This window comes from Lissotriton helveticus, chromosome 1_1 (assembly GCF_964261635.1).
Source record: "Lissotriton helveticus chromosome 1_1, aLisHel1.1, whole genome shotgun sequence".
Lineage (NCBI taxonomy): Eukaryota > Metazoa > Chordata > Amphibia > Caudata > Salamandridae > Lissotriton > Lissotriton helveticus.
The window spans coordinates 1,748,496,972-1,748,524,949 of NC_136057.1; the positions used below are offsets into that span (position 1 = coordinate 1,748,496,972).

Genomic DNA, 27,978 nt, shown 5'->3' on the forward strand with positions numbered 1-27,978 from the left:
CAGACCCATTCCCGCACCACGTCTTCAACAAAGCAAGCTGCTCCATCGCACCCCAACTGCGCAACGCCATCAACCTCTCCCTTGACACGGCGACATTCCCAGAGAACTGAAAACACGCCGAGATGAACTTCCTACTCAAAAATCCCAAGGCAGACCCAAGAGACCTCAAGAACTTCCGACCTATCTCTCTGCTCCCATTCCTGGCCAAGATCATCGAGAAGAACGTCAACAGACAGCTAACCCGATACCTTGAAGAAAACAGAATCCTGGACCCTTCCCAGTCAGGGTTTCGCAGGACACACACAATCGAGACCGCCCTCATCGCCGCCACCAACGACATCAGGACCCTGCTGGACAACGGTGAGACCAGCACCCATCCTCCTAGACCTCTCCGCTGCCTTCGACACCGGCTGCTACCGCACCCTACACGCACGCCTCCACACCGCATGGATCCGAGACAAGGCTCTGTAATGGACCACCTCCTTCCTCTCCGGCAGAACCCAGAGCGTCCGCCTCCCCCCATTCCGATCCGCAGCCTCCGAGATTATCTGCGGTATACCCCAGGGATCCTCCCTCAGCCCGACATTGTTCAACATTTACAAGGCCCTGCTTGCAGACGTCGCCAGACAGCATGGCCTCAACATAATCTCCAATGCCGACGACACTCAACTGATCCTCTCCCTCACCAAGAACCCCATCACCGCCAATGCCAACCTCCACGTAGGAATGAAGGTCATCGCGACTGGATGAAGATCAGCCGTCTGAAGCTGAACTCGGACAAGACGGAGGTCCTCAAACTCGGCTCCAACCCTTCAGCCTGGGACAACTCCTGGTGGCCGATGGCACTGGGGGCAGCCCCGACACCCAGCGACCACGCACGCAACCTGGGAATCATCCTCGACTCAACGCTCTCAATGACCCTCCACCTGCTTCAACACCCTCCACAAGATCTACAGATGGATCCCGACAGATACAAGAAAGTCAGTCTCTCGTCAGCAGCAGACTCGACTACGGAAACGCCCTCTACGTGGGAGCCCCGACCAAGCTCATCAAACGACTACAACGCATCCAAATCGCCTCGGCACAACTGATTCTCGACATACCATGCCACAGCCACATCATCCCCCAACCTGAGAAACCTGCACTGGCTCCCCGTCAACAATAGGATATCCTTCAAGCTCCTCATCGACGCACACAAGGCACTCCACAAGACCGGCCCAGCCTACCTCAACAGACGACTTTCCTTCTACATCCCCAACCACCAGCTACGCACCGCCGACCTCTCACTCGCCACCGTCCCGCGCATCCAAAGAGCAACCACCGGCGGGAAATCCTTCTCCCACCTCGCCGCCAAGACATGGAACACCCTCCCACTGAGCCTACGTCAGACCCAAGACCTGCTGACCTTCAGGAGTACACTCAAGATCTGGCTGTTTGATCAGTAGCGCCCCCCCCAGCGCCTTGAGACCCTCACGGGTATGTAGTGCGCTTAACAAATGACTGATTGATTGATCCCTCCACCCCCCCACCCCCCAAACAAACTGGACCAAAAGAATTCCAGGCAACCTGCCAGCCACCACAACACCGTCTGAAAAAACCCTACCTCCACCCAAACTGAAAAAAATAACCTGCCTCTCTCAACCCATCGCCATCAATCTTTGCGTAATCCCACATCCTCCTAGTCCAAAGCTGCGCTCCCAGTAAAAGTGGAGAGCTGGCATCGAGCTGATAGCTGTCCGTGAGGCTTGAATTGATCTCTCAGCATGGGTCTGTAGAGACTCACACTGACAAGGAAGACGGCGGAAGGCGCAGCCACAGTGCTGCCAGTGTTCTCCCGCCTCCATCGGGTGTATTGAGATGTGGGAGAAGTCAGGTGAGGCAGCCAACCACCATTCTGCGCCCACGCTTGGGTCTTTGGAGGCAGCTGACAAATGGTGATTGAGAGCTTCTCCGGGTGACACCACAACAGTGGGTAACTACTTTGGTTATCACCTGTTACAACGTCACAGCAGTAAATAACAGAATCACAATCCGGGTATTCATGACAAAGGCTTCCTGTAGAGGCCCTATACAACATCAAGGTGTGCTCTTCTCTACTCGACAAAATGAAACACTGAAATTCCATAAAGATTCCCAGGAAAATCATTTTGTCCACCATAAGCGTGGAAGGGTATACTCAGATGTGAGTCCCTTGCTCATTGCACCATCAGGATTCAAGCAAGCCGGGCCGAAGACGCCTGAAATGGCAGAAACCGGTCCCCGGAAGCTTGTTTCCTTCCCAGTACAAGAATTGGCTTGGTAGTTTGGTTTGCCCTGTTCCCATCATGCACTGGGTCAGGAACAGACTAATTTGCATATAGCCAAGTTCTGAGCTGGGATGGTGCAGTGAGTAAAAAAACGGTGATGGATCAAGCCCTGATCTTTGGACTGGGTAAGAGTGGTCTGCTTAATTCAGGCACTCTGTTCATCACCACCCCCTTTTCTGAATCATTTTGTCCACCATAAGCGTGGAAGGGTATACTCAGATGTGAGTCCCTTGCTCATTGCACCATCAGGATTCAAGCAAGCCGGGCCGAAGACGCCTGAAATGGCAGAAACCGGTCCCCGGAAGCTTGTTTCCTTCCCAGTACAAGAATTGGCTTGGTAGTTTGGTTTGCCCTGTTCCCATCATGCACTGGGTCAGGAACAGACTAATTTGCATATAGCCAAGTTCTGAGCTGGGATGGTGCAGTGAGTAAAAAAACAGTGATGGATCAAGCCCTGATCTTTGGACTGGGTAAGAGTGGTCTGCTTAATTCAGGCACTCTGTTCATCACCACCCCCTTTTCTGAATCATTTTGTCCACCATAAGCGTGGAAGGGTATACTCAGATGTGAGTCCCTTGCTCATTGCACCATCAGGATTCAAGCAAGCCGGGCCGAAGACGCCTGAAATGGCAGAAACCGGTCCCCGGAAGCTTGTTTCCTTCCCAGTACAAGAATTGGCTTGGTAGTTTGGTTTGCCCTGTTCCCATCATGCACTGGGTCAGGAACAGACTAATTTGCATATAGCCAAGTTCTGAGCTGGGATGGTGCAGTGAGTAAAAAAACGGTGATGGATCAAGCCCTGATCTTTGGACTGGGTAAGAGTGGTCTGCTTAATTCAGGCACTCTGTTCATCACCACCCCCTTTTCTGAATCATTTTGTCCACCATAAGCGTGGAAGGGTATACTCAGATGTGAGTCCCTTGCTCATTGCACCATCAGGATTCAAGCAAGCCGGGCCGAAGACGCCTGAAATGGCAGAAACCGGTCCCCGGAAGCTTGTTTCCTTCCCAGTACAAGAATTGGCTTGGTAGTTTGGTTTGCCCTGTTCCCATCATGCACTGGGTCAGGAACAGACTAATTTGCATATAGCCAAGTTCTGAGCTGGGATGGTGCAGTGAGTAAAAAAACGGTGATGGATCAAGCCCTGATCTTTGGACTGGGTAAGAGTGGTCTGCTTAATTCAGGCACTCTGTTCATCACCACCCCCTTTTCTGAATCATTTTGTCCACCATAAGCGTGGAAGGGTATACTCAGATGTGAGTCCCTTGCTCATTGCACCATCAGGATTCAAGCAAGCCGGGCCGAAGACGCCTGAAATGGCAGAAACCGGTCCCCGGAAGCTTGTTTCCTTCCCAGTACAAGAATTGGCTTGGTAGTTTGGTTTGCCCTGTTCCCATCATGCACTGGGTCAGGAACAGACTAATTTGCATATAGCCAAGTTCTGAGCTGGGATGGTGCAGTGAGTAAAAAAACGGTGATGGATCAAGCCCTGATCTTTGGACTGGGTAAGAGTGGTCTGCTTAATTCAGGCACTCTGTTCATCACCACCCCCTTTTCTGAATCATTTTGTCCACCATAAGCGTGGAAGGGTATACTCAGATGTGAGTCCCTTGCTCATTGCACCATCAGGATTCAAGCAAACCGGGCCGAAGACGCCTGAAATGGCAGAAACCGGTCCCCGGAAGCTTGTTTCCTTCCCAGTACAAGAATTGGCTTGGTAGTTTGGTTTGCCCTGTTCCCATCATGCACTGGGTCAGGAACAGACTAATTTGCATATAGCCAAGTTCTGAGCTGGGATGGTGCAGTGAGTAAAAAAACGGTGATGGATCAAGCCCTGATCTTTGGACTGGGTAAGAGTGGTCTGCTTAATTCAGGCACTCTGTTCATCACCACCCCCTTTTCTGAATTACTTAACAAGATTACCATGCTTTCCCCAATGGTTCTTTACAACAAAACAGAACTGTAAAGGGTGCCTGCGAGCCCTCAACAACCTCACTCAAAATCCTTGGAGTTTACAGGGATTCTTACCAACTCAAACAGAACCCTGTGCTGATGTTGTGGGCCCTCAGCAACTCAGAATGCTGGGATTAATACTCCCAGGGCTCAGTACTGATGCAGAAACACTCTCCTTATGATTACAGTGGGCATTGTCAAACTTATCTAGAGCTGGGTTAGATTTTCACAAGTTTTCATCTGCTCAGCAGCATTTTTACAAGTTACCTAATCCAGCCATAATAGTCTAAGAAGGCTTTAAATACATGCATAACAGTATATGTGCCACTCTGCTGTCATGTATTCTGTGAGGGCTTATTTTTTATTTTGTTTTATTTTACAGAGATTTATATAGCGGGAACTTGACCCGAATCAGGTATCAGAGAGCTTTACATAGCACCAGTTGCATTACATGAGGACACATTCGTTTTTGTGAGGCACAGGAGATTAAGTGATTTGCCCAGAATCTCAGGATGTTCAACGTCATTGCGGAGACTCGAACCCAGTTCCCCAGATTCGAGGTCGATCGCCCTAGCCGTTAGGCCAACTCCTCTCCCCAACCAGCTTAACCACCAGATGTGCTCAGCTCTGCCTATGCCAAAAACAGCAAGCACAAATCCTGCATAAAGTGACTCTAATGTTAGGTTTGATGTTGTAGCCAGCAGGTTTGTCTCTAGTATATCTCAACTTGATAAGGAATGCAGTATTCAACATACCTTGGGATTCTAAATGAAATCCTGATGCTTTGACCAATAATATTTTCAAAATACAAATTGATTCTATGTTTAGCATGGCAGCTGCTTTACGTTTCAAAAGTTTGTGATCCAGTTATGTTTGTTTTTTATTGTCAAACAGATTAGTGCTACAAATAATCCATTTCTTTTATGCCACCATGTAATATCTTGAAAGCAGACACATGGGGTGGCAAGTGTTACAAGTGAAAGGGTAACAGCCCAAGCTTACCAGGAGGGTGCTCTAAAGAAGCATGCCGTGTGGCTCAGGCCTACTCAATTGATTTGTTGGCAATTATCTGGAGAGGCTTACATTGCCCTTTGATGACTTTTCCAACCTTTTATCAGTTTTCCTATTTTATGGAGCACCTTTGCAATGCTGACAAGGTTCAGTTTCTGAGACAGCATGTTTCTACATAGTCTCTTGCGTCATAACATCTCGGTGCTGTAATAGTACTGTTTCTCAATAAAGATGCTGCATTTATTTTTCTCTTCCCTAGGTTGGGTTTATTATCCACCAAGCACCTTACCTCAGCTTTAGGGAAACGGTGGGTCCTACCTGTACGTTGGGTATCCAACCATAGGTTCGATGGAAATTAATTCATATATGCCTGAGGATCCAGGGATGCGTACTCTGGGCCTGTCCGCTCGGACACCTAGAACTTGTGCTTTCTATCCTGCTGGTGCAACGCATGCTGGCAGAAGTACCGCACTGTGGTGAATGGGGGATGTGTAATGCGGGGGGGGGGGGCAACTTCGTGGCAGCCTCAGCGTGATGACAGATCTTTAATGTGACCATCTTGTGAATGCATTTGATGCCTTGTATGCTACTGGTACATCGGAAGGGCTTGATCTTCATCCTGAGAAAAACGAGGTTGAATGTGGCGTGTGATGGTTCTCTCCATCAGTTACTTATATTGGAGTTAGTGAGCAGGACCTCAAAGGTCTGTAAGGATGAACGCCACAAGGGATGATGTGCTTTTCATGCAAGGACTGATTCACTGTTGTACTCTTCAACTCCACTTTAGAGGTCCAGTTCAGTTGGATACCTGTATGCCAAGCTCCTGTTACTTTAGCTCCACTGCACTCTTTTTCTCTTATTGTTGTGCTCCTAGTAATTTGCATCAAGTTTGTCTGTCAGACCACAGCCATCAGTGCTGCCTAAACTCCATCTCACCTGGCACCCAAGACTGGCACTGGTTCCTAACAAAGGACATTTTTGGCGAACGCCTGTTGGCAGTTAACAAATCCTTGAAGATGTTTCCCATACGTAGCTATGCTGGCTTGTGGGGCTAATGCGCTGCTATATGGTGTATGAATGTCTTAGCTGGTCACTTATGTTCGCCATATGGCCTGGTTAAAAACCCTTTGGCTTTTTCCCTTGGTGTTCCCTACAACAAAGCCAACCGTAATTGCGTCACATTGTTATAGCATGCTTTGGATTTCTATAGAGTAGGTGCCCAGACATCGCTCTCCTGCTTCAGTGCGACCCTGACCATGCTCTTCTAACTTTTGTTCGTGTCTGTCTCCTGCTGTTTTTCCTGTTAGATGCTGGCTCTGCCCCTGACTCGGTAACTGCTCTTTCTTTCTTGGTGTTTCTGTTCTATCCACCCCTGCCTCTGGTTAACTGATCCTTTTGCATCCTCTGTTCCTCTTAACTGCGCCTTTTGCATCTTTTGCTCCACCTTTTTGCTCCGTTTTGCATCTTGGTTTCTTCTGCAGGTTTTTCCCCTTGACTTGCTCCGTCAATCACGTTTTCCCATCTTGGCGCTCCCTGAGGGACTTTTCTGCTCTTGCTGAGCCTGTCCACCGCACTCGAGCTCCTCCCACTCTCTTTGGCCCTACTTATTGGTGGCCGCGGTGCAGCTGGTGCGTCACCAGTGTACTAATGGCACGCCAAAAGCAAGCCTGTTTGGCTGTGTGACAGGAACTTTGGGCCAAATGCCTCCTGCAGCTACACCTGCTCAACGCTGAATGCCGCCATGAATGCTGCTGCAGAACGGCACCTCAGTCCATGGTGGTGTCCTTTGCCTGTTCGCATTGCCACTTCACCTGCCTCCTCTCACCTGCTCCCACCACACACATACCGCACCCATCACCAAGCCAGAACTTAAGACCCAAACTCACCCAGCACCACACACACACCCTGCACAACAATACTTACTTGCATGCATGCTCCACAATGCACGCTCAATCAGCAGGCGCTCCACCAAGATTTGGGACCTCCTCTTCCCTTCAAAAACCTGGCTCAACCCCACATCAGCACCAGACATCGCCACAGTAATCCCTACTGGGTACAAAATTCGGCACCAGGACTGAATCCATAAACCAGAAGGGGGACTCTCCATCATCCACAGAGACACTATCAAGTGTACATCTTACAGTGAGCCAGAAGCCACTTTTATGTAACATACTTCAAGATTCAGTCAGTAAAGCTACTATCAAAATCACCCTCACCTACTGGTCCTCACACCCACTTCCGCACCCCCTGCGATGGGAACCGCATACTTCATAATCCAAGGCGATCCTGGCTTTCATCTTGACGAACCCATGGAGTCCAACTCCACGGACCTTGTCGAAAGTCTACAGAACATCGCCCACACCCAGCTGATAAAAGGCCCTACCCACATCCCCGAGTACAACTTCTCCTCCAGCAACAAGGTTAAAGTAAGCCACATCTCTCCACTCACATGGACAGATCCACTTCCACATAACAGGGCACCGACCACTCCACCGACCAGAGTCTAGCAACACCACAAGTCGCATCTGGAATTAACTTACAGAAATAGAATGGCTCAACACCCTTCAACTAAACTACCAAGACCGTCACCTACGACCTCATCAAGGACACAAACAACTTCAACAAGTGGATCACCACCTGCGCCAATAACCTAGTGCCCCTGGAGAACACCAAACCCAACCGATCTAACACACAAGCTAGCTGGTACAATGCTGACCTCAGGGAATCCAAGACAGTTTGCAAACAACCCAAAATGAAATGGAGAACCACCCAAGGAACCACTGCAAGAAATACCCACATGGTTGCACTTAGATACTATCACCATCAAGTGAAAAAGACTGAGAAAAAAGCGCTGACCCGAGAAAATCAAATCTAGCTCCAACAACTATAAAACACTCATTGCAAGACTACACACAGCAGAAATACAAGGACCAACACTCAAATAATTACCTTCTTTCTACTCCGGAAGAACATGAGTCAGGCTTGCGTCATTCACATCAGAACAGAAGGACCTCATCTGCGGAGTCCCACAAGGATCATCACTCAGCCCCACACGTTTCAACATGTACATGACTCCTCTGGCTAACATCATCTAATTCCACGGAATCATCATCATCTCTTACGCTGACAATACCCAGCTAATTTTCGCTTCTCAGACACTCAAACATTGCATGATCAACGTGGCCAATTGGATGAAAAAAATCTGCCTCATGCTCACCATCAACAAAACTGAAGTGCTGAACCTCGGGAATAACAGCTCACCTTGGGACTCTACCTAATGTCCCACCGAACTTGGACCCACTCCTACCCAAACCACCCATGCTAGGAACATAGGCCTCATCTTGGACACAAACCTCACCATGAAGTCCCATATCAATGCTGTCACATTCTCTAAATGTCACTTAAAATCTTCAAGTGGCTCCCACTGGATATCCGCCATACCATCAGGCAGGCTCTAATCAAAAGAAGACTGAACTACGGCGATGCACTCTATCCCGGCGTCCCAAACCATCTTCTTCACAGACTTCAAACCATCCAAAATGCCGCTCCCAGACTCATCCTTGACCTCCTGCGATGAACCCACACCGGACCAAAATTTCATTCTTAGACGTGAATATTACCATCAAGGATCACAAACTAAAAACATCCATATACACCAAATCAACTGATCGCAACAATTACCTTCACTACTCAAGTTTTCATCAACCAAGTCTGAAGAAACATCTTCAATATTCACAACTAATGCGAGCAAAGAGAATTGCTTCCTCAGATGAAACTTTTAAACAAGATAGCACTATCATCATGAATAAATTTCTCAAAAGAGGATACCCCAACCAAATTGTACAAATGGCCCATGCGAGAGTTGCAACCATTGACCGATCCACCCTACTGAAACCCAAAGCAAAAATCACTTCAAATGAACAACGCAACGTGTTTGTTTCAAAATTTTCTACTAAAAGCCACTTAATCAAAAAAAGCATCATCACCCATTGGCAAATACTTCAATTGGAACCTGATTTCAACACACTGTTTAATGAATTTCCCATCTTTGCTTACCAACGTTCCAAACATTTACGGACAATCATAAAACCTTGCACTATTCAATCTACCTCTTATAAAGGAACTATTCCCTGTCATAACTGCCAGAACTGCCATAACATAATACCAGGAAACAGCATAACCCATCCCAGCAAAGGCTCGCGAATCTTGCTACAAGTGAATGCTACATGTGACACTACGAACGTTGTGTATCTTTTGAAGTCTCCTTGCGGATTACCCTACGTAGGGAAAACTGAACGTAAAATCAAAACTAGACTTAATGAACACCGGAGCAACATTAGAAACAAAAACTTGAAATCCTGTGTTTCTGATCACTTCAGAAAACAAAATCACAACAACAGTCAAATTCGCTTCCTCATCCTAGAGGTTGCCAAAAAACCCTAGGGCGTAGACCCCAAAAAATATCTGCTTCAAAGAGAACTACATTGGATATTTAAACTTGGCACCGTCCACCCAAAAGGACTCAATGAGCGCTTGGAATTTAGCAGTTTCCTTTAACCTGCAGTTTGACCTCTGTTGACTGTAATTGTTGGTCATCTTCTTTTTTGCTTGCATTTATACATGTACTCGAAATTCATTTGATAGAACGTATACACACATCCTGTGCTTTTTTGTGTAACCTTTTTGCTTTCTGCTTTCCCTTTCTCTAACAACCTCTGTTTTTTCCTACTCCTCGCATTCACACAACTTCCAGTTTACTTCGACTGAAATTCAGTGCTCTCCATTAAAACCTGGCATTTTGCACTCTTTCTTTGATTCTTTCATTGCTTTTTTTGGTACCTGTTTTTTTTACATTTTTCCATTTTTCACTATACTTATTCTCATTTTTTCCTTTTATTTTCTCATTTTTTCCTGTTATCAATTATTATTCATTATTCATTTTTATTTTCTAATTCTGTTCGTTCATATCACTACACATCACATTCCTATCATCTATTTCTTTCTTACGTTTCCGTTTCACCAGTTCTTTCCCGATTTCAAGGACCCAGTCCACTTTCTATCTCGCATGTCCGAGATAATACACGCATGCGCAAAATTGTCATTTCATTCCCGCATCCCTCGGATGGCGTTTCACCGTGTATTGGACTCTCGAATTTCCAGCGCATTACCGCGCTATACTTCTTCGGTAAGATTAATTTCCTTAGCTGGTTAACTTAATGATACCTGAGAGCACTTTATCAGCTATCACTCACCACGTAGGTGTTTTATCTTTAGCGTTCTTATTGCGTCCACCGGTTCGCTTTCTACCCGCTTTTCACTTGGTGATTCGGCTATCTCTGTCTTGTACCACACTTCGTTCTTCGTTTCTCGCTATAATGCCCCTTCAGAAATTCATGACACTTCCACTATTTTTGCGGTATTTTCACTAGCCTTTTTTACACCCCGGGTTTCCATTCCACTGCACATTTTTTCCGGGATTTACATAGTGAGATTTCTCTTCACCCACTTTAAACTGGCATCCTTGATTTTATGTTTATCACCCACCATCACCCTGTTTTCTTCACCTTAGTCTTAACATTTACCTTTTTGAATCACACTCGGCTCCTGACTTACTAACTTCGGTCTTTCCTACTCTTCCACAGAAATACATTGACCCCCTGAAGAAGAGCTACACAGCTCGAAATGCATTGGGGATATTGATTTACGTTATTTCACAACTACAATTATGACGAATGAAAAATATTTTTGTGCTTTTGGAATCAAGACGCAATGTTCCATTTAAGCCTCGTTCATTAAAATGAGTAGTTTTGAATCAGAATGAAGAATTACATGTACTACGTTACAAAGTGAATACAACTTTGAACATTTGAATACCTTTGTATAAACTTGCTTTTTTAAGCACATAGGAGTGCTCAGGTTACTCACCTTACGCATGTAAGGTCTCCCGTGCATGAACCCACACTGCACATCACCTCAGAGAGCTCCATTGACTCCCTATCCAGAAGAGCGGCAAGTTCAAACTTCTCCCACACACATTCAAGACACTACACAAAACGAGTCCCCCATCCTCAATCACCAGTTTAACTTCCACCAACCCACCAGACAACTTCGCTCAGCATCACTCTCCTTCGCACACACACACACACATCATCTCCAAAAGCATAATGTGAGGTCGACCATTCTCCTACCAAGTTGCCAAATCCTGGAACAACGTCCTCCAACACATCAGGGCCTCCTCCTCACTTCTTGAATTTGGCAAGAAGCTGAAGATCTGGCTATTCAGTTAGTCTTCTTTTGGGACCATCGAGACTGCCTGTACTTAGGCCCAGACTTGCCTAGGCTCACTTAGTCAGCGCCTGCACACCCTCACATGTGACAAACCGAGCTCTACAAATTCACATTACATTACATAACGGCCTTCTTAAGTTTTGCTCGGATTTTATATGTTTATTGTTGTTCTTTGCATTCTTCTACATGTGTCTAAATGTCACTTAGAAATGCCTCTGAAATTATCAATGGTCAATTTGATCACTCACTTGGATCTACAGAAGGGCAAACGCTGCCTTACTAAGAGTTCTAGTTAAGATCAAAGTAAAGAACCGTTTTCTTAAAATCTTGAAATAGAAATATCAAGTTTAAAATAACTTTATGTATAGGGATTTATTGTGTTGTATAGAGATGTTATTTTTAAATAAGATTTTCTGGTCTTCTTAAATGCTGTTTTAAGCACATTAATGCGGAGTTTACATGTCACTGTTATATTTAGAAATAAGAATGGGACATAAACCCTCCCTAGCCATCCTAGCTGTAGAATTCCCTGTGTTTTTAGAACAGGGTCACATGAACCACTCCAATATGGCTGCCATGGCATCCTGCTGCCTGGAACTGCATGGACCTGCTGGGGTCTGATAACAAGAGCTTTAACTTTTCCTCTTGTAGTCTCCTCTCTTGCCTCTGTGTTCTAAAGCGTGCTCATCTTGGCACACCAAGCCCTCTCTCTTCTTCGGTTTGTTGCTGCTTCCTCCAGGGCGTACTCCAGATACAGACTGACCGTTTTTATCTTATTTTTTAAAAAAAATAACACAAAGAAAAATTAAGGATCCAAATAGTAAAAATAGATTTTAAGCCTTCTTTATTTTACAACTGTTGTTTGAAGTAGTCTTTTTTTGATTTTACAAATGTCTTGTTTTTTTTACCCATGACCTCTTGTCAAATCTGCATTCTAGCTCTAAAACCTCAGCTTGGTACTTTCCTTAAAAGTTTGGGATTTCCCTTACTCTCTGAATAAACAGTAATCAAAGCTGCTAAAATCTCCTAATACCTTTCTTTTTATACTGCTTGCACCAACCTCTCATGTACTCCGCACCATGTAAGCCTACGGAGCAAGGCATGTGCTTGATTCCAGGAGAATGGCGACGGATGGGATGCTTGATTCAATCTGAACCACTACCAAGCACTCAGAGTGCATTGAATTCCATAATTGTGTATGTCATCTATGTAATTAAAAAAAGGAAGAAACCATATGCAAACCAGTCTTGGCCATGCCCCAGAGAGGACAGTTCAATTCGAGCTGCAAAGCTAGTGCTTTTCCCTGAATGGGAACACAAGCAACTCCCACAGGCTGGTTAGGCCAGCGGTTACTACATCTTCCAGGTGCTTACCCATGCCGCTTACATAAAAATGTCTGAACCAATACAAGCCACGGTTAAAGGTTGGTCAAAATCTATTGTTGTTTAGCTCACCTATGCCAAAAGGCTGTGGCCAATCATCTGCACATCATTCTTGACTCCGCCCTATCCACCCCAGTGGACCTGGCAAAATCCCCTCTGAACCTCAGCAGAACCCTAGTAACCCCAGAAATCTAGAGCCAGTTCATGTCGTTCAGACTGAGAAAAGGATTTTCATCCATCGAACTATGATGTCAGTTTTAATCTGTCAAGTTATGCGTTTTAAACAAACAATATCACACACACAGTACATTAAAACAATATACGTATGCAATAGTTTTACAGCAAAACACCACAGCAAAAATTGTCACATAATTCATATACCAGACTTCTGAACTATCTTATCTATCTAAACATTCTGTCATTAGCCCTTGTCTAGAGCAAGCAGGCATCCAACATACTTTCAGTATTCTTCAGCTGATGCATATTGCACAGTTCTTTAAAAGATGTCTTGTAGTATTTATTGACTACCACTCAGGAAGTCTTCATAAAACAATCCAGTTATGTGACATGCCAAGGGCTCACATCCTAAAATACCCAAAAGACAAGCAAGTCCTGCACTCTCGTTCTTGGAGAGCCTATACATTAAAACTATATATTCTCTGCCACATGCTGGTCAGACGCAAACAAGGGAAAAAACCTTATTCCCAACAAAAAAATGATTCCAGCCTTTCTCTGGGGTTAGTGGGTGGGCGAGATACTAAACGAGCTTCTCTGCTTTGAAATTTCAGAAAATATGGTTTAAGACTTCTCAATAGCCACTGTACCAGACTGGCACCAGCAGGGCCTTTCATATTGCTACACTAGCACGTTTTCAAAAGCTTGAGTTAGTGAAGATGGACCCAAATAAAAGAGACTCCAGCTGCAAGTTTCTGAGCCTGATACCTATCCCCTCCCTGTGGAGGATCACCCTTTCCTCATCCACTACGTCCCTAACAGGCCATAAATCTCCATTAGATTCCACAAGGGAATCAGTAGGTGCATCCTATATGTAATGCTGGGTTCCTACTTGAGAGAAATATCCAAATGCTGCCTACCATTCCATGAATTCTTGGCATCTGTGCTGCAGTTAAGCCACAAAATCCACCATGTAAGACGCAGAATACTTCAAAAGCTTTGCATTGACACGCCGGCCAATCACCCGAATCCTTCATCAATGGGGCATTTGCTGTGAACACACAGATGCCTTATCTTGGTTTTGACAGTCTAGTCCAGTTGGAGGGGGACCTTCAATGTTTGAATCAGCTATATAGAGGGCTTCGAAGACTTCAGTGGCAGAAAATATAAACTGTTTGGTTAAAGCCTTGCGCAGAAGTTGCATGAATACTTTTGAGTTATTTTTCACATGACAATTGCCATAGACTCCCAGAACTAAGAGTGCAGGATCATGAACCGTATACATCTTTGGAGACCTGATTCCTGAGAGAGAGATGTCACTTACGTCTAACGCTGGCGTGGACAACAGCGCATGCGTCGACTGTGTGACATCGGCCGCGTGCAGGCTGTTATGGTAGGCGACGTCAGCATGGTAGTGGTCCTCTAGCGTCATGATATACGTGATCAAAGTGTCCACAGGGATCTTGAAGGTTTTCAATAGATCTCGTTCCTAGAGAGGAAAGATCAGAAATATTAGTGTCTCAGAAATTCCTTACATGCATTACGCTCCCCAGCACCCAGGCTGATTTCGAGTGCGAAGTTTGTACCTACTCAACGACTCATCCCCAGTTCCACCTTCTGAACGTTTATCACTGGTAGAAGATAATGTGCATAGACAGGACCTCAGTATTGTGTTAATCTGTCTTTTCACTTGTTTTTTGTACATCAATTGCCAACATAGTCATGTTAACTTCACAGACTTTTATATAGCAACATAACAAGTGCTACTATAATCAAACTCTCTGGAACGTGCTAGTTATTGACCATGAAAGGATGAAAAGCTGAGTCAGAACTACCGGAATTCAAACCTGTGATCCTTGGATCTATCTATAAAAATATTATTAATAATACCCATAGGCATAACAAGGTCATAACATAATAACAATAAAGACCATAGCAATGAGTATTAGTAATACCAATTCTTAATAAGATCTACTAATAAGAATAATGCCAACAGCTTTACTAATAATTATTATTGATATTCTCATTTGCATTATTATTATCATTACGATAGTTATAATTGTTGCTATCGTTATTACATTTCTGCAGTAGGCTCATTCACTCAGATACGTTAGAAGCTTGTTAACCATTTTAAAAGTGAACCTCTATCACATTAATGGCGTGAGCTAGGAAATGCAGAAATTGTGAGAAGGGTTCAGTGTGAACAATGATAAATAAGTGTCCTGCCTGACCTTTACCGCTAAGCTGGTGCCCTCATCCCATTCACCACGAATAAATCCAGACTGGTCTGCCTGACCTTAAGATGGCTTTCACAGAAGTTGAACTCCTTAGGGAGATTTGACCAGCAATACCATTGGTCGTGTCCATCCAACACACGTGCATTTCATACAACAGGGGCATTACTGATAGGTTAACCCTGTGGCTCCATGTCACCTGGACAACCTTGTTTCCAAGACGGAAATTCAATTCACTCAAAAATGAGATCTGAATGTTGTACTGTAGTTTCTGTATTTTCCTTGCATCTTTCCTTGCAACAGTCCATTTACACAGGGTAGAGTCACAATTAAATGACGAAGTAAATGCCATCTTTTCACATTAATTTGCATTGCTCCGCCTAAAAGGAAATTTGCACTTTAAGCAATGTGGGGTCCTGCCTCCCATTCCAAAGCAAGGTCCCTCTTATTCTCAACATTCCAAGGTGTGTGTGATTGTCATGACTTGATTACCCAGAATAGTTTTTAGGTCTTGCCTACCAGACTGCACAAGCTGTCTGTTGGTGAAAAGACATATTGTCAGCTTACATTGGGCTTAGAACTCGTCCATTGCTTACCATGGGTTGACCTTATTCTTACTCTCTGCCTTTAATTTGTCTGTTTGTGTAGGCTTTAGTTCCTGTTTTAGTGTTTTTTCCTCTCCTAGGACAGGAATGCATTACTTGTGTGATTCCACTGCTCACTTTTGAAGCACTACTTTTTTCTTTTGTTAAGCACTCCACAAAAGTGTGTGTGTTTTCCAACTTCCTCCCTTGTCTGCTTCTCTACCTCCCCTCTGTCGTGCTCCTTACTTTTTACTTTTATCCGTGTGCTTTTCTCACACCCTCTCCGTGTTGTGCTCACCCCTCACGTTCGTCTCCCACCACATTTATTTTTCACCCGTACGCTTCCACCCAACATTTTAACATTTCTCTCTCATCCGTGTTGCATACCCCTGCCCTCTGTAATGCTTCCTATGCCCTAACAGTTGCTTCTGCCCTTCCCACCATCTGTGTTGCTTCTACCCCCACATATTGATTCCCTTCCCCACCCACACCCTTGTTGCTTCCCCCCACCAGTGCCTCAAACCACATTTTTTATTTACTGATCTAACTCTAATTAGGAAATAAAAAGAAAAAAAAACATTCATGTCATTTTGTAGGCTTGCCAATGCGTGTTGCATGTGCCTGTAAATGAGGCACCCGGTAATGTCATAGCCCGGACTTTTTGTTTACTTTTTAACCATGCTGCAGAGCTTCAGGAATCTGTACGGGCTCGTTAAAAACCATTGGCAAAGCCAATCATTCCCAAAGGCGAAGCTTATTGGCTTTGCCAATTCTTGGAAAATCTTGGGGTTCATGGTGTAGCCATTTTGCCTATCATGAAGCACAGCACTCAGGAACATCTGTATCACAAAAACGTCTGTACCTGGAAAATGCTGTAAATGATGCAGCTCAGCGGCCGGTTATTCGTATATTCAGCAACCCGGAATATGTTAAGGCCCCACTTGTTCAAATTGTCGAGTTCCTGTAAAAGAATTGTCAACAGAGATACATTAGAGGAGACACTGAATACATGTTTCAAAATATTTGCTTTGCCAAAAATATGAAAGTTTCGGGAACAGAAATGGACTGGTCAAAATAGACTCTGGTAAACTGACATCTTATATACGTCATGTAGCATGGTAGCCAAAAACACTTTTCTTTCTGGGACTTGCAGTTTTGCAATTCCAATGATGAGTGTTGAACTAAAATCCCCTACTAAACACAGATCAGGGCAATCCAATAGTCTCCCAGTGAACTGGGCATGAACCTTTACATGTGTAAGATGGGCACCTGAAGAAGTAACTTAGCCAGTCTGATTCAACTGCTGCAATGTGTGCCACCGGGTGTTGGTTCTCTGTATTTCTCTGTTATTCGGATTTGTTTATTCACTAAATCTTTAATTCTGTTGGAGTAGGCGAGGATACTAATTGATCCTTATATTGCTGCAAAGTAGTATCCATTTTTCTATTTCATGTTGGGTTCAATGGGGTCGGCTATTTTTGCACTTTGACACTTAGAGACACATCATGTACAAAGCATTTTCCCAGTTGCAAAGTACCTGATTCACTGATTTGGGATTACTTGCGACTGGAAACATGCTTTTTCAAATGTACAAAATGCGATTCAGTTTATGATTTGGAATTTAGATGTGGCGTGTTTAGGATGTCCCTTCCAAATACTAAATTGGTATGGTATGTGTTACTGTTGTGCGACCAAATTCCAACCGCAAAACAGTAATACTTCACCTTCAGTTTAAAACTGATGGCAACCCATTTCCAAAGGGGACGGGGTCCCTAAAGGAACCTTTCCCCTTTGAGACTGTAAATAAAAATATTTTTAAGAGCAGGCAGTGGTCCCACAACTCACTGCCTACTCTTAAAAAATGAAACATCAAGGTTTCATTTTTTCTTTTTAAACGCACCCTGTTTTCCGAAGGGCAGGAATAGACTGTATTTATAAGATGCTGTCCTTTCTGCTGGCGCACGATTTGGTGCCTAGAGACAATGCAGGCACCCTTACACCATGGTGCACCGGTGTCTGCATTGTTGGCAGGATTGTTTTTGTGCAAGAAGGCACGCCTTCCTGCGCAAAAACAACCCATGGAGGCCTTTTCCTCTTTCTATGTGTGCTACACAGAAAAAGACGAAACAATTGATGAGAAATAAATATATTTCTCCTTGTTGCGCATCCCCTGGGGCAGCTTACAGTTTTGACCCATCCTCAGATTTACAGATCCTTGTAAATCTAGGAATGTGTCAAAACCCATGGGAAAACCCACCGCAATGCCTATGGAACGCGCCCTCCTACGCAATGTAAGGCAACGCTCCGACGTGCGCTGCATTACCGGAGTGTGTTGCCTTACACCATATCTAGGAGTCCACGAAAATCTACGCGAAGGGACTTTGCGTGACATTGTAGATATGGGTCTGCTCTCTGCGCAACCAGAGCATCATAAAAAATGACGCAGCAGCGCAAAGGGGCTTATAAATAGCCCCAATATTTTGGAAGCAGCCCACATGTCTTGGAAGCACCATTTTATCATAAAACATTTTGCGCATTTTGTAGCGGTCTATCTTATACTATGTGTAATGTAAGTATAAAATAAAGACTTAAATATTCACAGTGCTTTCTGTCACAGTCTGTGACCTCATAGCACTAAAAATACACAAGTCACTATTCTCCACTGCACCAACCACGATTTAATTATGTGGCTCTCTCCTTTCACACAGACTTTTGCAATGCATTAACTAATAGAGGTTTCCTAATTTATTGTATTGTATTTTCCACTGAGGAACAACTTTTTAAATTGTATTTTTTATTTATTGAAGCTGCCCGTTATTTTTTATGTAGCTACCCAATGGTGAAAGGACCTGAAAACGTACGTATGTTTTAATTATGATGAATGATGTTCAGCTACCTCCAGTTACATGCAGCTGTAAATGCCAAGCTGTCAGCATGCCATGAAATACAGTATAGTTTTCCTCTAATGCCGTGCAATAAAGTTGCAGCCCGTGCTTTACAGCTATTATACCAAGTGCCACTGGAATTATGTGATTGCGCGGCCGCAGCAATTTTTGCATAATTACAGATTTGACGCATTTGCCACATAATCCATCATCTGCTGCATAATCTGCTGATTTTAACACAACAAAATGTATTTACTCAAATGGTTTAAAAGTTACTAAAAAGCAGCAACAGGTGTTGCCGCTCTCTAGAAGGCCATTTGTAAAGCTGCTCTGATCACCTTTTTTTTTGCTTATTGCTATATTTGGGTGTTACACTGGTACTAATGAGGTGCAACCACAGATTAACCGTTTCTCTGGAGAACATTTATGGTTGTCAATGATAAGGGCTACCAGGTTCTAGAGTTTTGTTTTCGGGAGGGGGTCCTTACGCCTAAAACATGATGAGGTGGCTCGGCATCAAAAAGTTTGAAGACCACTGCCATACACACTGATGACGAGGCTGTAGGGGAATAGTTGTGTTTCATGACGTAGCTGCTCGTCGAGTTAGAAGCATAAAACGGGCCTGAGCAAAGTACTGCACTCACATTTCTCCATCCCAGATGAGAACACTGAGCACCTTCTTAATTTCCAGAGAGCTCCCCAAATCTTGAAGATTTGCTCATTTTGTCGGAGTCTTTTATTCTGTAGCGTCGAGACAATGTCACAATATCTGGTGACAAAATGTCAACCTGCAATTATATCTTATCCAGAATATCAGCTCCCACAACATTGGCAAGATAAGTATGCATTCAAAAGTACAGATTTGTTAGTCATAACTTCACATCCACGTACAATGGATAAATGTTCATAAACATATACAAAGGCAATGCAGATGGACGTGGAGTTACAACTAATGAATCTATACTTCCCTAAATAGATTTAACGTTACAAATATTTTGGTAGTCGATTTGTTTGGGTCCAAAATTTTGTAAGGGTGACATGTAAGGTTTAATATTGGGACATAACACCAACTAAACGCGATGCCACATGCTATATTTATGAAAGACCAAGTGGCGTAGGAAGGGGGGGGCAGGCCGCGCCCAGGGTGTCATCACTGAGGGTTGTACGGTGGTACAACGCATCCAATTATATCGCATGCCTATGCGGCACATTTTTTAGCGCCCGTGTTTTTATTGTGATAATGCATTTCAAACGCATACCAATACCACACAATGGGGCCGATTAGGATGGCGGACGGACTTGCGTCCGTCCGCCACCCCAGAGGTGGAGGGACCGTCCGCAGGGGGCAGCGGCGGTCCCTCCGTGCAAATCAGGATGTGACCGCCACCCTGGCGGTCACATCCTGTATGTTTTAACATTGCGGCGGGTGCTGCTTGAAGCAGCGCCGCCGCAATGTTAAAACTGCATGTTTTACATTTACATGCACAAAGCGGCAGGCACCGCGCGGTGCCTGCCGCTTTGTGCATGTAAATGTTGGGGGGTACCATAGGTACCCCCCATGTGCACCCCCCACCCCCCGACACCCTGGGGGCCCGCAACGGGCCCCCAAAAGCCAAAGTCCACATGCTTTTCCACGGCGGAAAAACCGCCGCGGAAAAGCATGTGTTTGTGCAAATCCTGATTTGGTTGACGGTGTCCTGCAGACACCGTCACCAAATATCCCTCCTTACACCGCGGATCAGCGGCGGACGGACCTGCCGTCCGCCGCTGGTCCACACGCACTCCCACCGCCATCCTGATCTGGCGGTGGGTCTTCCAAGTCACTGCGGCGGATAATCCGCATACTCCGGGCCGGCGGTGGCTTCCGCCGGCCCGGAGTATGCGGATTATCCGCTATCATAATGAGCCCCATTGTTTTTATATTTAAAAACAAGGTATTTGTGGGGGGAGACCCCCACCCCCAATTTACCTTAAATGTATGGTATTGGCATGCGTTTTAAATGCATATTCGCAGCAAAAATATGCGTGCTAAAGAATGCGTGCTAAAGGCTTAATGAAGTAAAAACCTTGTTGTAAAGGCTGTTTCCCATCACTGAGGGGGGTGACTAAATGGCAAAAATATGTTTTAAACACCTATTTTTGCCATTTTGTCAAGCCAGGGATGACAAGAATTTTTCCGCACCGGGTACCACCTGACCTTGCTACGCCACTGGAAAGACCCATGTTTTTAAGCATTTCTTAAAAGGACTGCCTGCCTGGAATGGTTGAGGGATGGAAGGGAAGTAGTTCAGCAGCTCGAGGTCTGCATAGCAAAGACTCTGATGTCAACTTTTGGATGCTCGGGCCTGATTCACAAAGGTAAAATAAGACTTAAGTCTAAGTTTATTACTTTTTTGTATCCACAAAGGTAAGATACGACTACTAACTTTACTACTAGTACAGTTACTAGTAGTAAAGTTACTAGTGGCAACTTACTTTTGTGAATACCAAAAATTAGTAAACTTGGACTTAAGTGTAACTTTACTACTTTTTAGTATTCACAAAGGTAAGTTACTTCCAGTAACTTTACTACTAATAACGTTCATACTAATAAAGATACTACTAGTAAAGTTACTACTAGTAAAATTATTAGTAGTAAAATACTAGTAGTAACTTACCTTTGTGAATACTAAAAAGTAGTAAAGTTACACTTAGGTCCATCTTTGTGAATTTGACCCTCAGTGAACTTTGTGGCTCAGTGGAGAGAGGGTCTTATTCCTATTAAGCTGTTGGCGCAAGCTGGGGAGGGATTCTATAAACGGCATAGAGTGTAATACAAAAAGTAAGATGGCCTCACTCCTGACAAATTGTGATGGTCAAATTGTCTTTTATGGAACTATACACCTAACAATGAGCAAACTCATATTAAAAATGTAACTCTGCTTCCAAATCATAAAAAAATCTCTGATGCTCTCTCAATCTATATAGTGTTAAAGTGCGCATGGTTGTGAATTCGCTGTAATTGTGAGGCTCGAGAGTTCTAGCAAAGATTGTGATCTCTGACTTTGAGGGTACAGCTCAGCAGAGAACTGGTAGGAAAAGAGGGCTTCCTGAGGGGAGCTGGGAAAATGGAAGATGGCGAAACGAGGATCCACTCCGATCTACCCAATAGCATTACGGCCTTTTGCCACTTTAGTACCCCCAGCGTTGCCACTATTGGTAACTATTGACAATTACTCTGTTAAACAGCACAATTTGCTAATAGTCTCTGGCGAACGCTTCACTTTAATGGCGTTAAGATGGCACACACTTGGTGAGGACAGAGTGCAGCCTCCGTTTTGAAAGACTGACTAAAAGCAACAAGTTACATAGGTATCTAATTTTTAAAAGGTGTTGTAGGAATGAACTTGGAGCTGACACATTGATACTCACTTGTTTAAGTCTAACACGCTTTGAGCATGATTTTGAAGTTTTTTTTAGCAAAGGTAGTGATTTCTGAACTAATTTTAAAAAAGCAATAAGGCAAAACCTGAAAAATGAAAGACATATCAATAAGTCAATCTAAAGTTAGGTAATGGAACATGGATTTTGGATACTATAAACCTGCTATAGTTTACAAGTTTAATTTTGATGAAAGCACTAGTAAAATCAGGTCAAATGTGGAAGCAACAATGAGACAGCAATGTAGTTAAAATGACCTGGCCAAATTATTCAGAGAGGGAGCAAATGCATCTGATATAGATCTGGCAGGTGTGACTGGCTGATCGGAAGAGGTTCCTGTGTGTCGTGATCATGTTGGGGATCTACCAAGATTCGCAGTGATGATGACAAATACCATACCTTTCCCAGAGCCTCCTCCTGGTCTGTCTTGACTCCAAACCTGGGGATGCTGCAGTTGGTTAGGCTTGAGCTGTGCATTAGTTTCTTGACCCCGCTTATCTGGCCCATAGGTTGCTGTTGTAGTTGCTGTTGTTGCATCTGCAGTTTTTTCTTCTTGCTTTCTCGTTCCTTTTGAGTAGGCGAGGGGATCTCCACATCGTTCTGTTTGTCTGATTTGGGAACAAGCGGGGCAAAAAAGATAAATTAACAGAAGCAAATGAGGCAACAATAAAACACCAATATATTGAAACTGGCAGCTGCAGTTGAAACACGTCAATAAGCATAAAAGATACAACCTTGTGGTTGAGCAAGGAACTGGGCAAGTAAATTGTAAAACAAATTTCAGATTGGCAGTAGTGGGTTTATAATCACACCTCCATAGTTCTCAGTTCCCTGCTGCTCAGCCAGTGCGAGTGTGATTTATTGGAATGTTGAGGAGTGCCTGCTTGGCATGAAGGCTAGTTGTACGGAGTGGGCTGAGCAGCAAGGATGCTGATCCTAGTAGAGCTATTTATACTTGTGAATGTAACTAAGAGATATTATCTTCAATTATATCTACATCTTATAATCTACTTGACAACGTATTTACGAAGAAGTAATCTTTTATTATAACAATAACACTCAATAGGTATTTGAGGTTGGTGCTAACGCGGTGTACGACACCCTACTACCGGAGGTACCAAATCACAAAGGGTCAAAGATCCAGCGTGTACATTGAACTTCAGAAAACACCACAGTACTAAGTAAAAGTCCATATTCATTCGAAAGATTATAGATCAAAGATTTGTAGAGACAAACTAAGTGTAAAGAGTTCACTAGATCGGTGTTTTGTAGCAGAAAGTAATAGCAGTGATGATGTTAGTGTGGAGATAAAAAAGTGCTGAGGAAATCACGTAAGAAAGGCGCATCGAAAACTGTTTATAAACCAGTTTATAAACCAATGGAAGAAGACACGATACACATCACCTGGGGAATACGAGTAAGGACTTACTTTTTGGGATGGACATCTCGGGCTATCAATTTGCTGCTGGACCTATCTGCAAGTACACTACCTTACCTTAGGTCTACTTCTAGAGAAGCATTTACATTAAGAAACCTTTACCTAGTGTTAGCTTTGTTGATATGAATTTATTTTCTACAACATATTATAACCCTTCCTCTACTTAATGGCGACGGTTGCGGGGGAGCGTGCGTGAAGCATTGACCTCTGGTCCGGGCCAGCACTCTCCCCAGCAGCTCCGCCTCACCGCCGGACAGCCCGATAAAGAGCCCTTCCTGGAGCAGTGTTCGCGCCGGCAGCCCAAACCAGTGCCACAGGTGTCTCCATACTGCCTGCTGTTCCATTTTTCTTGCCAGTTCTTTGCTGATACCACTTTTTGATTGTTTTTGAATTCTGTACTGTTCTCTATGTTTTTTTCTCCACTGTGCTTGGTCACTTACTTTCCCGCCACTGCTGCCCCTGCGGCCTCTCCCCCCTTCCTGGAGCACTGTTCACGCCGGCTGCCCGACCCAGCGCCACTGGAGTTTCCATCCGGCCTGTTGTTCCGATTTTTCTGCTGTTTCTTTGCTGATACCACTTTTTGATTCTTTTTGAATTCTGTACTGTTCTGTGTTTTTTTCTCTGCTGTGCTTGGTCACTTACTTTCCCGCCGCTGCCGCCCCTGTTGCTCCTCCCCCCGATACAGCCCCGCTCCTGCCTCCCAACCTCTGGTCCGGCCCACCCTCTCCTACTTAATGGCGACCGCTGCGGGGGAGCGCGCGTGAAGCCTTGACCTCTGGTCAATGCCATCCCTCTCCCCAGCAGCTTCGCCTCACCGCTGGACCACCCCAGTACAGAGCCCTTCCTGGGGCAGTGTTCGCACTGGCAGCCCGACCCAGCGCCACAGGTGTCTCCATACTGCCTCCTGTTCTAGTTTTCTTGCAGTTTCTTTGCTGATACCACTTTTTGAATAGTTTTAAATTCTGTACTGTTCTCTGTGTTTTTTCTCCGCTGTGTTTGGTCACTTATTTTCTCGCCACTGCCGCACCTGCGGCCCCTCCCCCGATACAGCCCCACCCCCGCCTCCCGACCTCTAGTCCCGCCCCCCTCCCCTACTTGCCCGCTGTCAAGACTGTCTGCACCCATCCACGACCAGACCGGAGTCAGTGCCAGAAACCCAGGATCTCCGGACGCCCACCAATACAACTCCGCCACCCTCCGCGCACTCAACCCCGGCGGACACAAGGCCTGCCAAAGAGCCACACCTAACACCATCCAGGGACAGTTCTCCTGCAGACACTGCTGACTTACCTTCTTTCTCCATCAATGCCCCCCCGCTGTCATGTGCGCTGGTCTAGAGTGCGCTTATCCAAGCGTACGCTATGATGTCTGATCTAAACTCTGTCCGCGACGCTAAGAATGTGGAAGCGCAACTGCGAACTACAGTTCCCAGGGAGCTCAGCAACCGGAAGCATGACGCTGCGAGGAAGCACCCATATAGGAAGTGGCGGCACCCGCAAGAGCATTGGAAATTCTTCGTCCTTGCTGTTTCAGCGTTTCCAGGAATCGTAGCGGTATGGTAAGGGTGCTGTGCACCAACTGCCCATAGTTCTGTGCCGGTACCTTTATTCCAGATTTTGTTGGGCCTCACTCTGTTGGGGAGCCTCTCCTGGCTCATGCAGAGTGCGGACTCTCTGTGGTTTGATTTATTCAAACCTGCTTTCCCCACCAGCAGGATACAAGCGTTCTGCACCTTAGCGGTGACTTCCTTATGGTCACGCAGGGATTCAAGGCTCTTGCACAGGACTATACACGCTTAGCTCAATTATTCTTCCTTTTGCTCCAAGCGCTACTGACTAAGTATTCTCTTTATGTTTATCTGAACTTGGAAATGTTGGTGACGTAACCTTCCTATGGCTGAATCAAATAACTATTTGATAACCTGACATATTTATATAATATCAGTACGTTTTGCTGAAGTAAGACTTTATTTTTTACTTGTCTTTTCGGGCTCTATTTAACAGGGGTACACTGAGTGGTATGGGACTACGCTCTATCCGTGTGAAGTATAGTGGAGTCTAAGAAAAGGTAGGTTCAGGATACATACTTCCTTGTGCATAGTAAAAGGTGGTATACACCTTCCGTTGCTTTTGTGTACTTGCGTCATGTGTACAATGATTGGCTTTTTCTATGTTTCCCTCACTACAGCCTTAACGGAGCACTGGTACTAATACCGCTCAGCACGTACTAGATAGAAGGTTCTCAAATCAAACGTGTCCTTTTTATTTGTTACAGGTATTTAGAATTTGCATTGGTTTTATCTGCTTTGTACTAGTTATGTTAGAAAGAGAACACGAGACGGTATTTACTATTGCTGTTATTGTTTCAGATCTCCCTCCTTACTGTTCCTATCCTTTCCTTTCCTCACTTGATCCTCCCTTTGACCTTGCCCATTACGGCTATCAAGACTAGGGTATATCAAGGGGCGGACCTGAGTATCAAACCGATCCGGAGGACAGACAGATCTGACACCGCGACCGCCAAAGACTCGCCGGACGCCAGCATCACCAAAGCCCTGACCTGCATTCTCCTCAACGTACGCTCCCTACACAAACACGCCGTTGGGATCTGGGACCTGCTCGACACCCTCTCACCCAATGTCGCCTCCCTCACTGAGACCTGAACTAACGCCACCGCCATCCCAGACGAATACAAGATCCAGAGAAGGGACCGCCCCCACCGCCCTGGAGAGGGACTCACCATCGCACACAAGACCTCCCTTCGACTCTCCACCTCCAACCCAAGTGACAGCACAACTCCAACACAGAACACCTACACTTCCAGATCCAGATCAACCGCAGAACCACGCTACATGGAACACTCACCTACAGACCCACCGGACCACGCTCTCAGGCCGCAACCACCATCGCTGACCTGGTCACCCCCCACGCCATCGCCTCGATGGACTACATCCTACTCGGAGACCTGAGCTTCCACCTGGACAACCGTAGCGACCCAGACTCCTTCTCCCTCCTAGACAACCTCCTCAACCTCGGTCTAAAGCAGCTTGTTACCACCACCACTCACAGGGCAGGACACACCCTCGACCCCATCTTCGCAGGAGGGACGAACATCCATTTCAGCCACACCTCACAGCCCCTCTGGACGGATCACCACTGCATTCATTGAACCTTCAATGCTCCCACCGCACCCAACTCCCCCGTGCCTGCCTCTAAGCAACTGGAGTAAGATCACAGAGGAGCATCTTAACATCACCCTCCTCCGAGACCCACCAGGCACCACGACCAACGCCAACTCTGCAGCCAAGGAATTTCACCGCTTGATCTCCAGCTGCGCCGACAAGCTGGTACCCCTACGCCACCCCGGCAAACCACGTCCCCTGAAAGCAGCCTGGTTCACCACCGAACTGCAAGAAGGTAGGACTTTCATCAAGAACAAAATCAACACCAATGCAACCAACACCAAAGTACTCTTCAACATCTTACAGCAACTCACTAAACCCCCCAACAAAGCCACGGACGTCACACCATCCCAGGAGCTATGCGACAAGCTCAGCTCGTATTTCCACTCAAAAATCAAGGCACTCTACGACAGCTTCAGCGAGCAGACGCGGGACACTGCCCCCCTCGCCACCACCACCAACAAAGAACTAACCATCAAAACTTGGAATCCTGCCACTGTCGAACTCATCACTATAACCATGAGGAACACCCACTCAGGAGCCCCCACGGACCCCCACCCACTGCACATCTACCACAGGGCTGCCGCCGCCATCTCACCCAAACTAGGACGTACCATCAACGCCTCCTTCAAGTCCGGCACTTCCCAGACGCCTGGAAGCGAGCAGACGTCAAACCCCTCCTTAAGAAGCCCACGGCCGACCCAACAGACCTGAAAAACTACCGGACCATCTCTCTCCTCCTCGTTGAAGCCAAAGTCACAGAAAGACTCGTAAATGGCCAGCTGACATCCTTCATCACAGAGAACTCCATCCTGGACGCATCCCTGTCTGGCTTATGCAGCAACCACAGCACCAAGACCACTCTCCTCACGGCCACCGATGACATCTGCACGCTACTTGACCAGGGACACAAAGAGGCCCTCATCCTACTAGACCTCTCTGTAGCTTTCGACACCGTCTCTCATCACACCCTCGCTGCCAGACTGCGCAATGCTGGAATACAAGGAACCACCCTCTCCTGGATACATTCCTTTCTCTCCAGCAGAAACCAGAAGATCAGACTCCCCCGTTCCTCTCTGAACCCACAGAGATCAACTGCGGAGTACCCCAAGGATCATCATT

The 27,978-nt window shown here is 45.5% G+C and overlaps 1 protein-coding gene across 2 annotated transcripts in view; it reads right to left on the reverse strand.

Annotated features, from left to right (window-relative positions):
* PDE4A (phosphodiesterase 4A) overlaps nt 1–27,978 on the reverse strand; it is a 974,338-nt gene that overhangs the window by 60,711 nt on the left and 885,649 nt on the right. For both annotated transcript variants that reach the window (XM_078640009.1, XM_078640014.1), the window contains exons 8-10: nt 22,637–22,845; nt 16,795–16,893; nt 14,439–14,603 (exon numbers count right to left, since the gene is read on the reverse strand). In XM_078640009.1, coding sequence (XP_078496135.1) covers nt 14,439–14,603; nt 16,795–16,893; nt 22,637–22,845 — 473 coding nt within the window. The remainder of the gene's footprint in view (nt 1–14,438; nt 14,604–16,794; nt 16,894–22,636; nt 22,846–27,978) is intronic.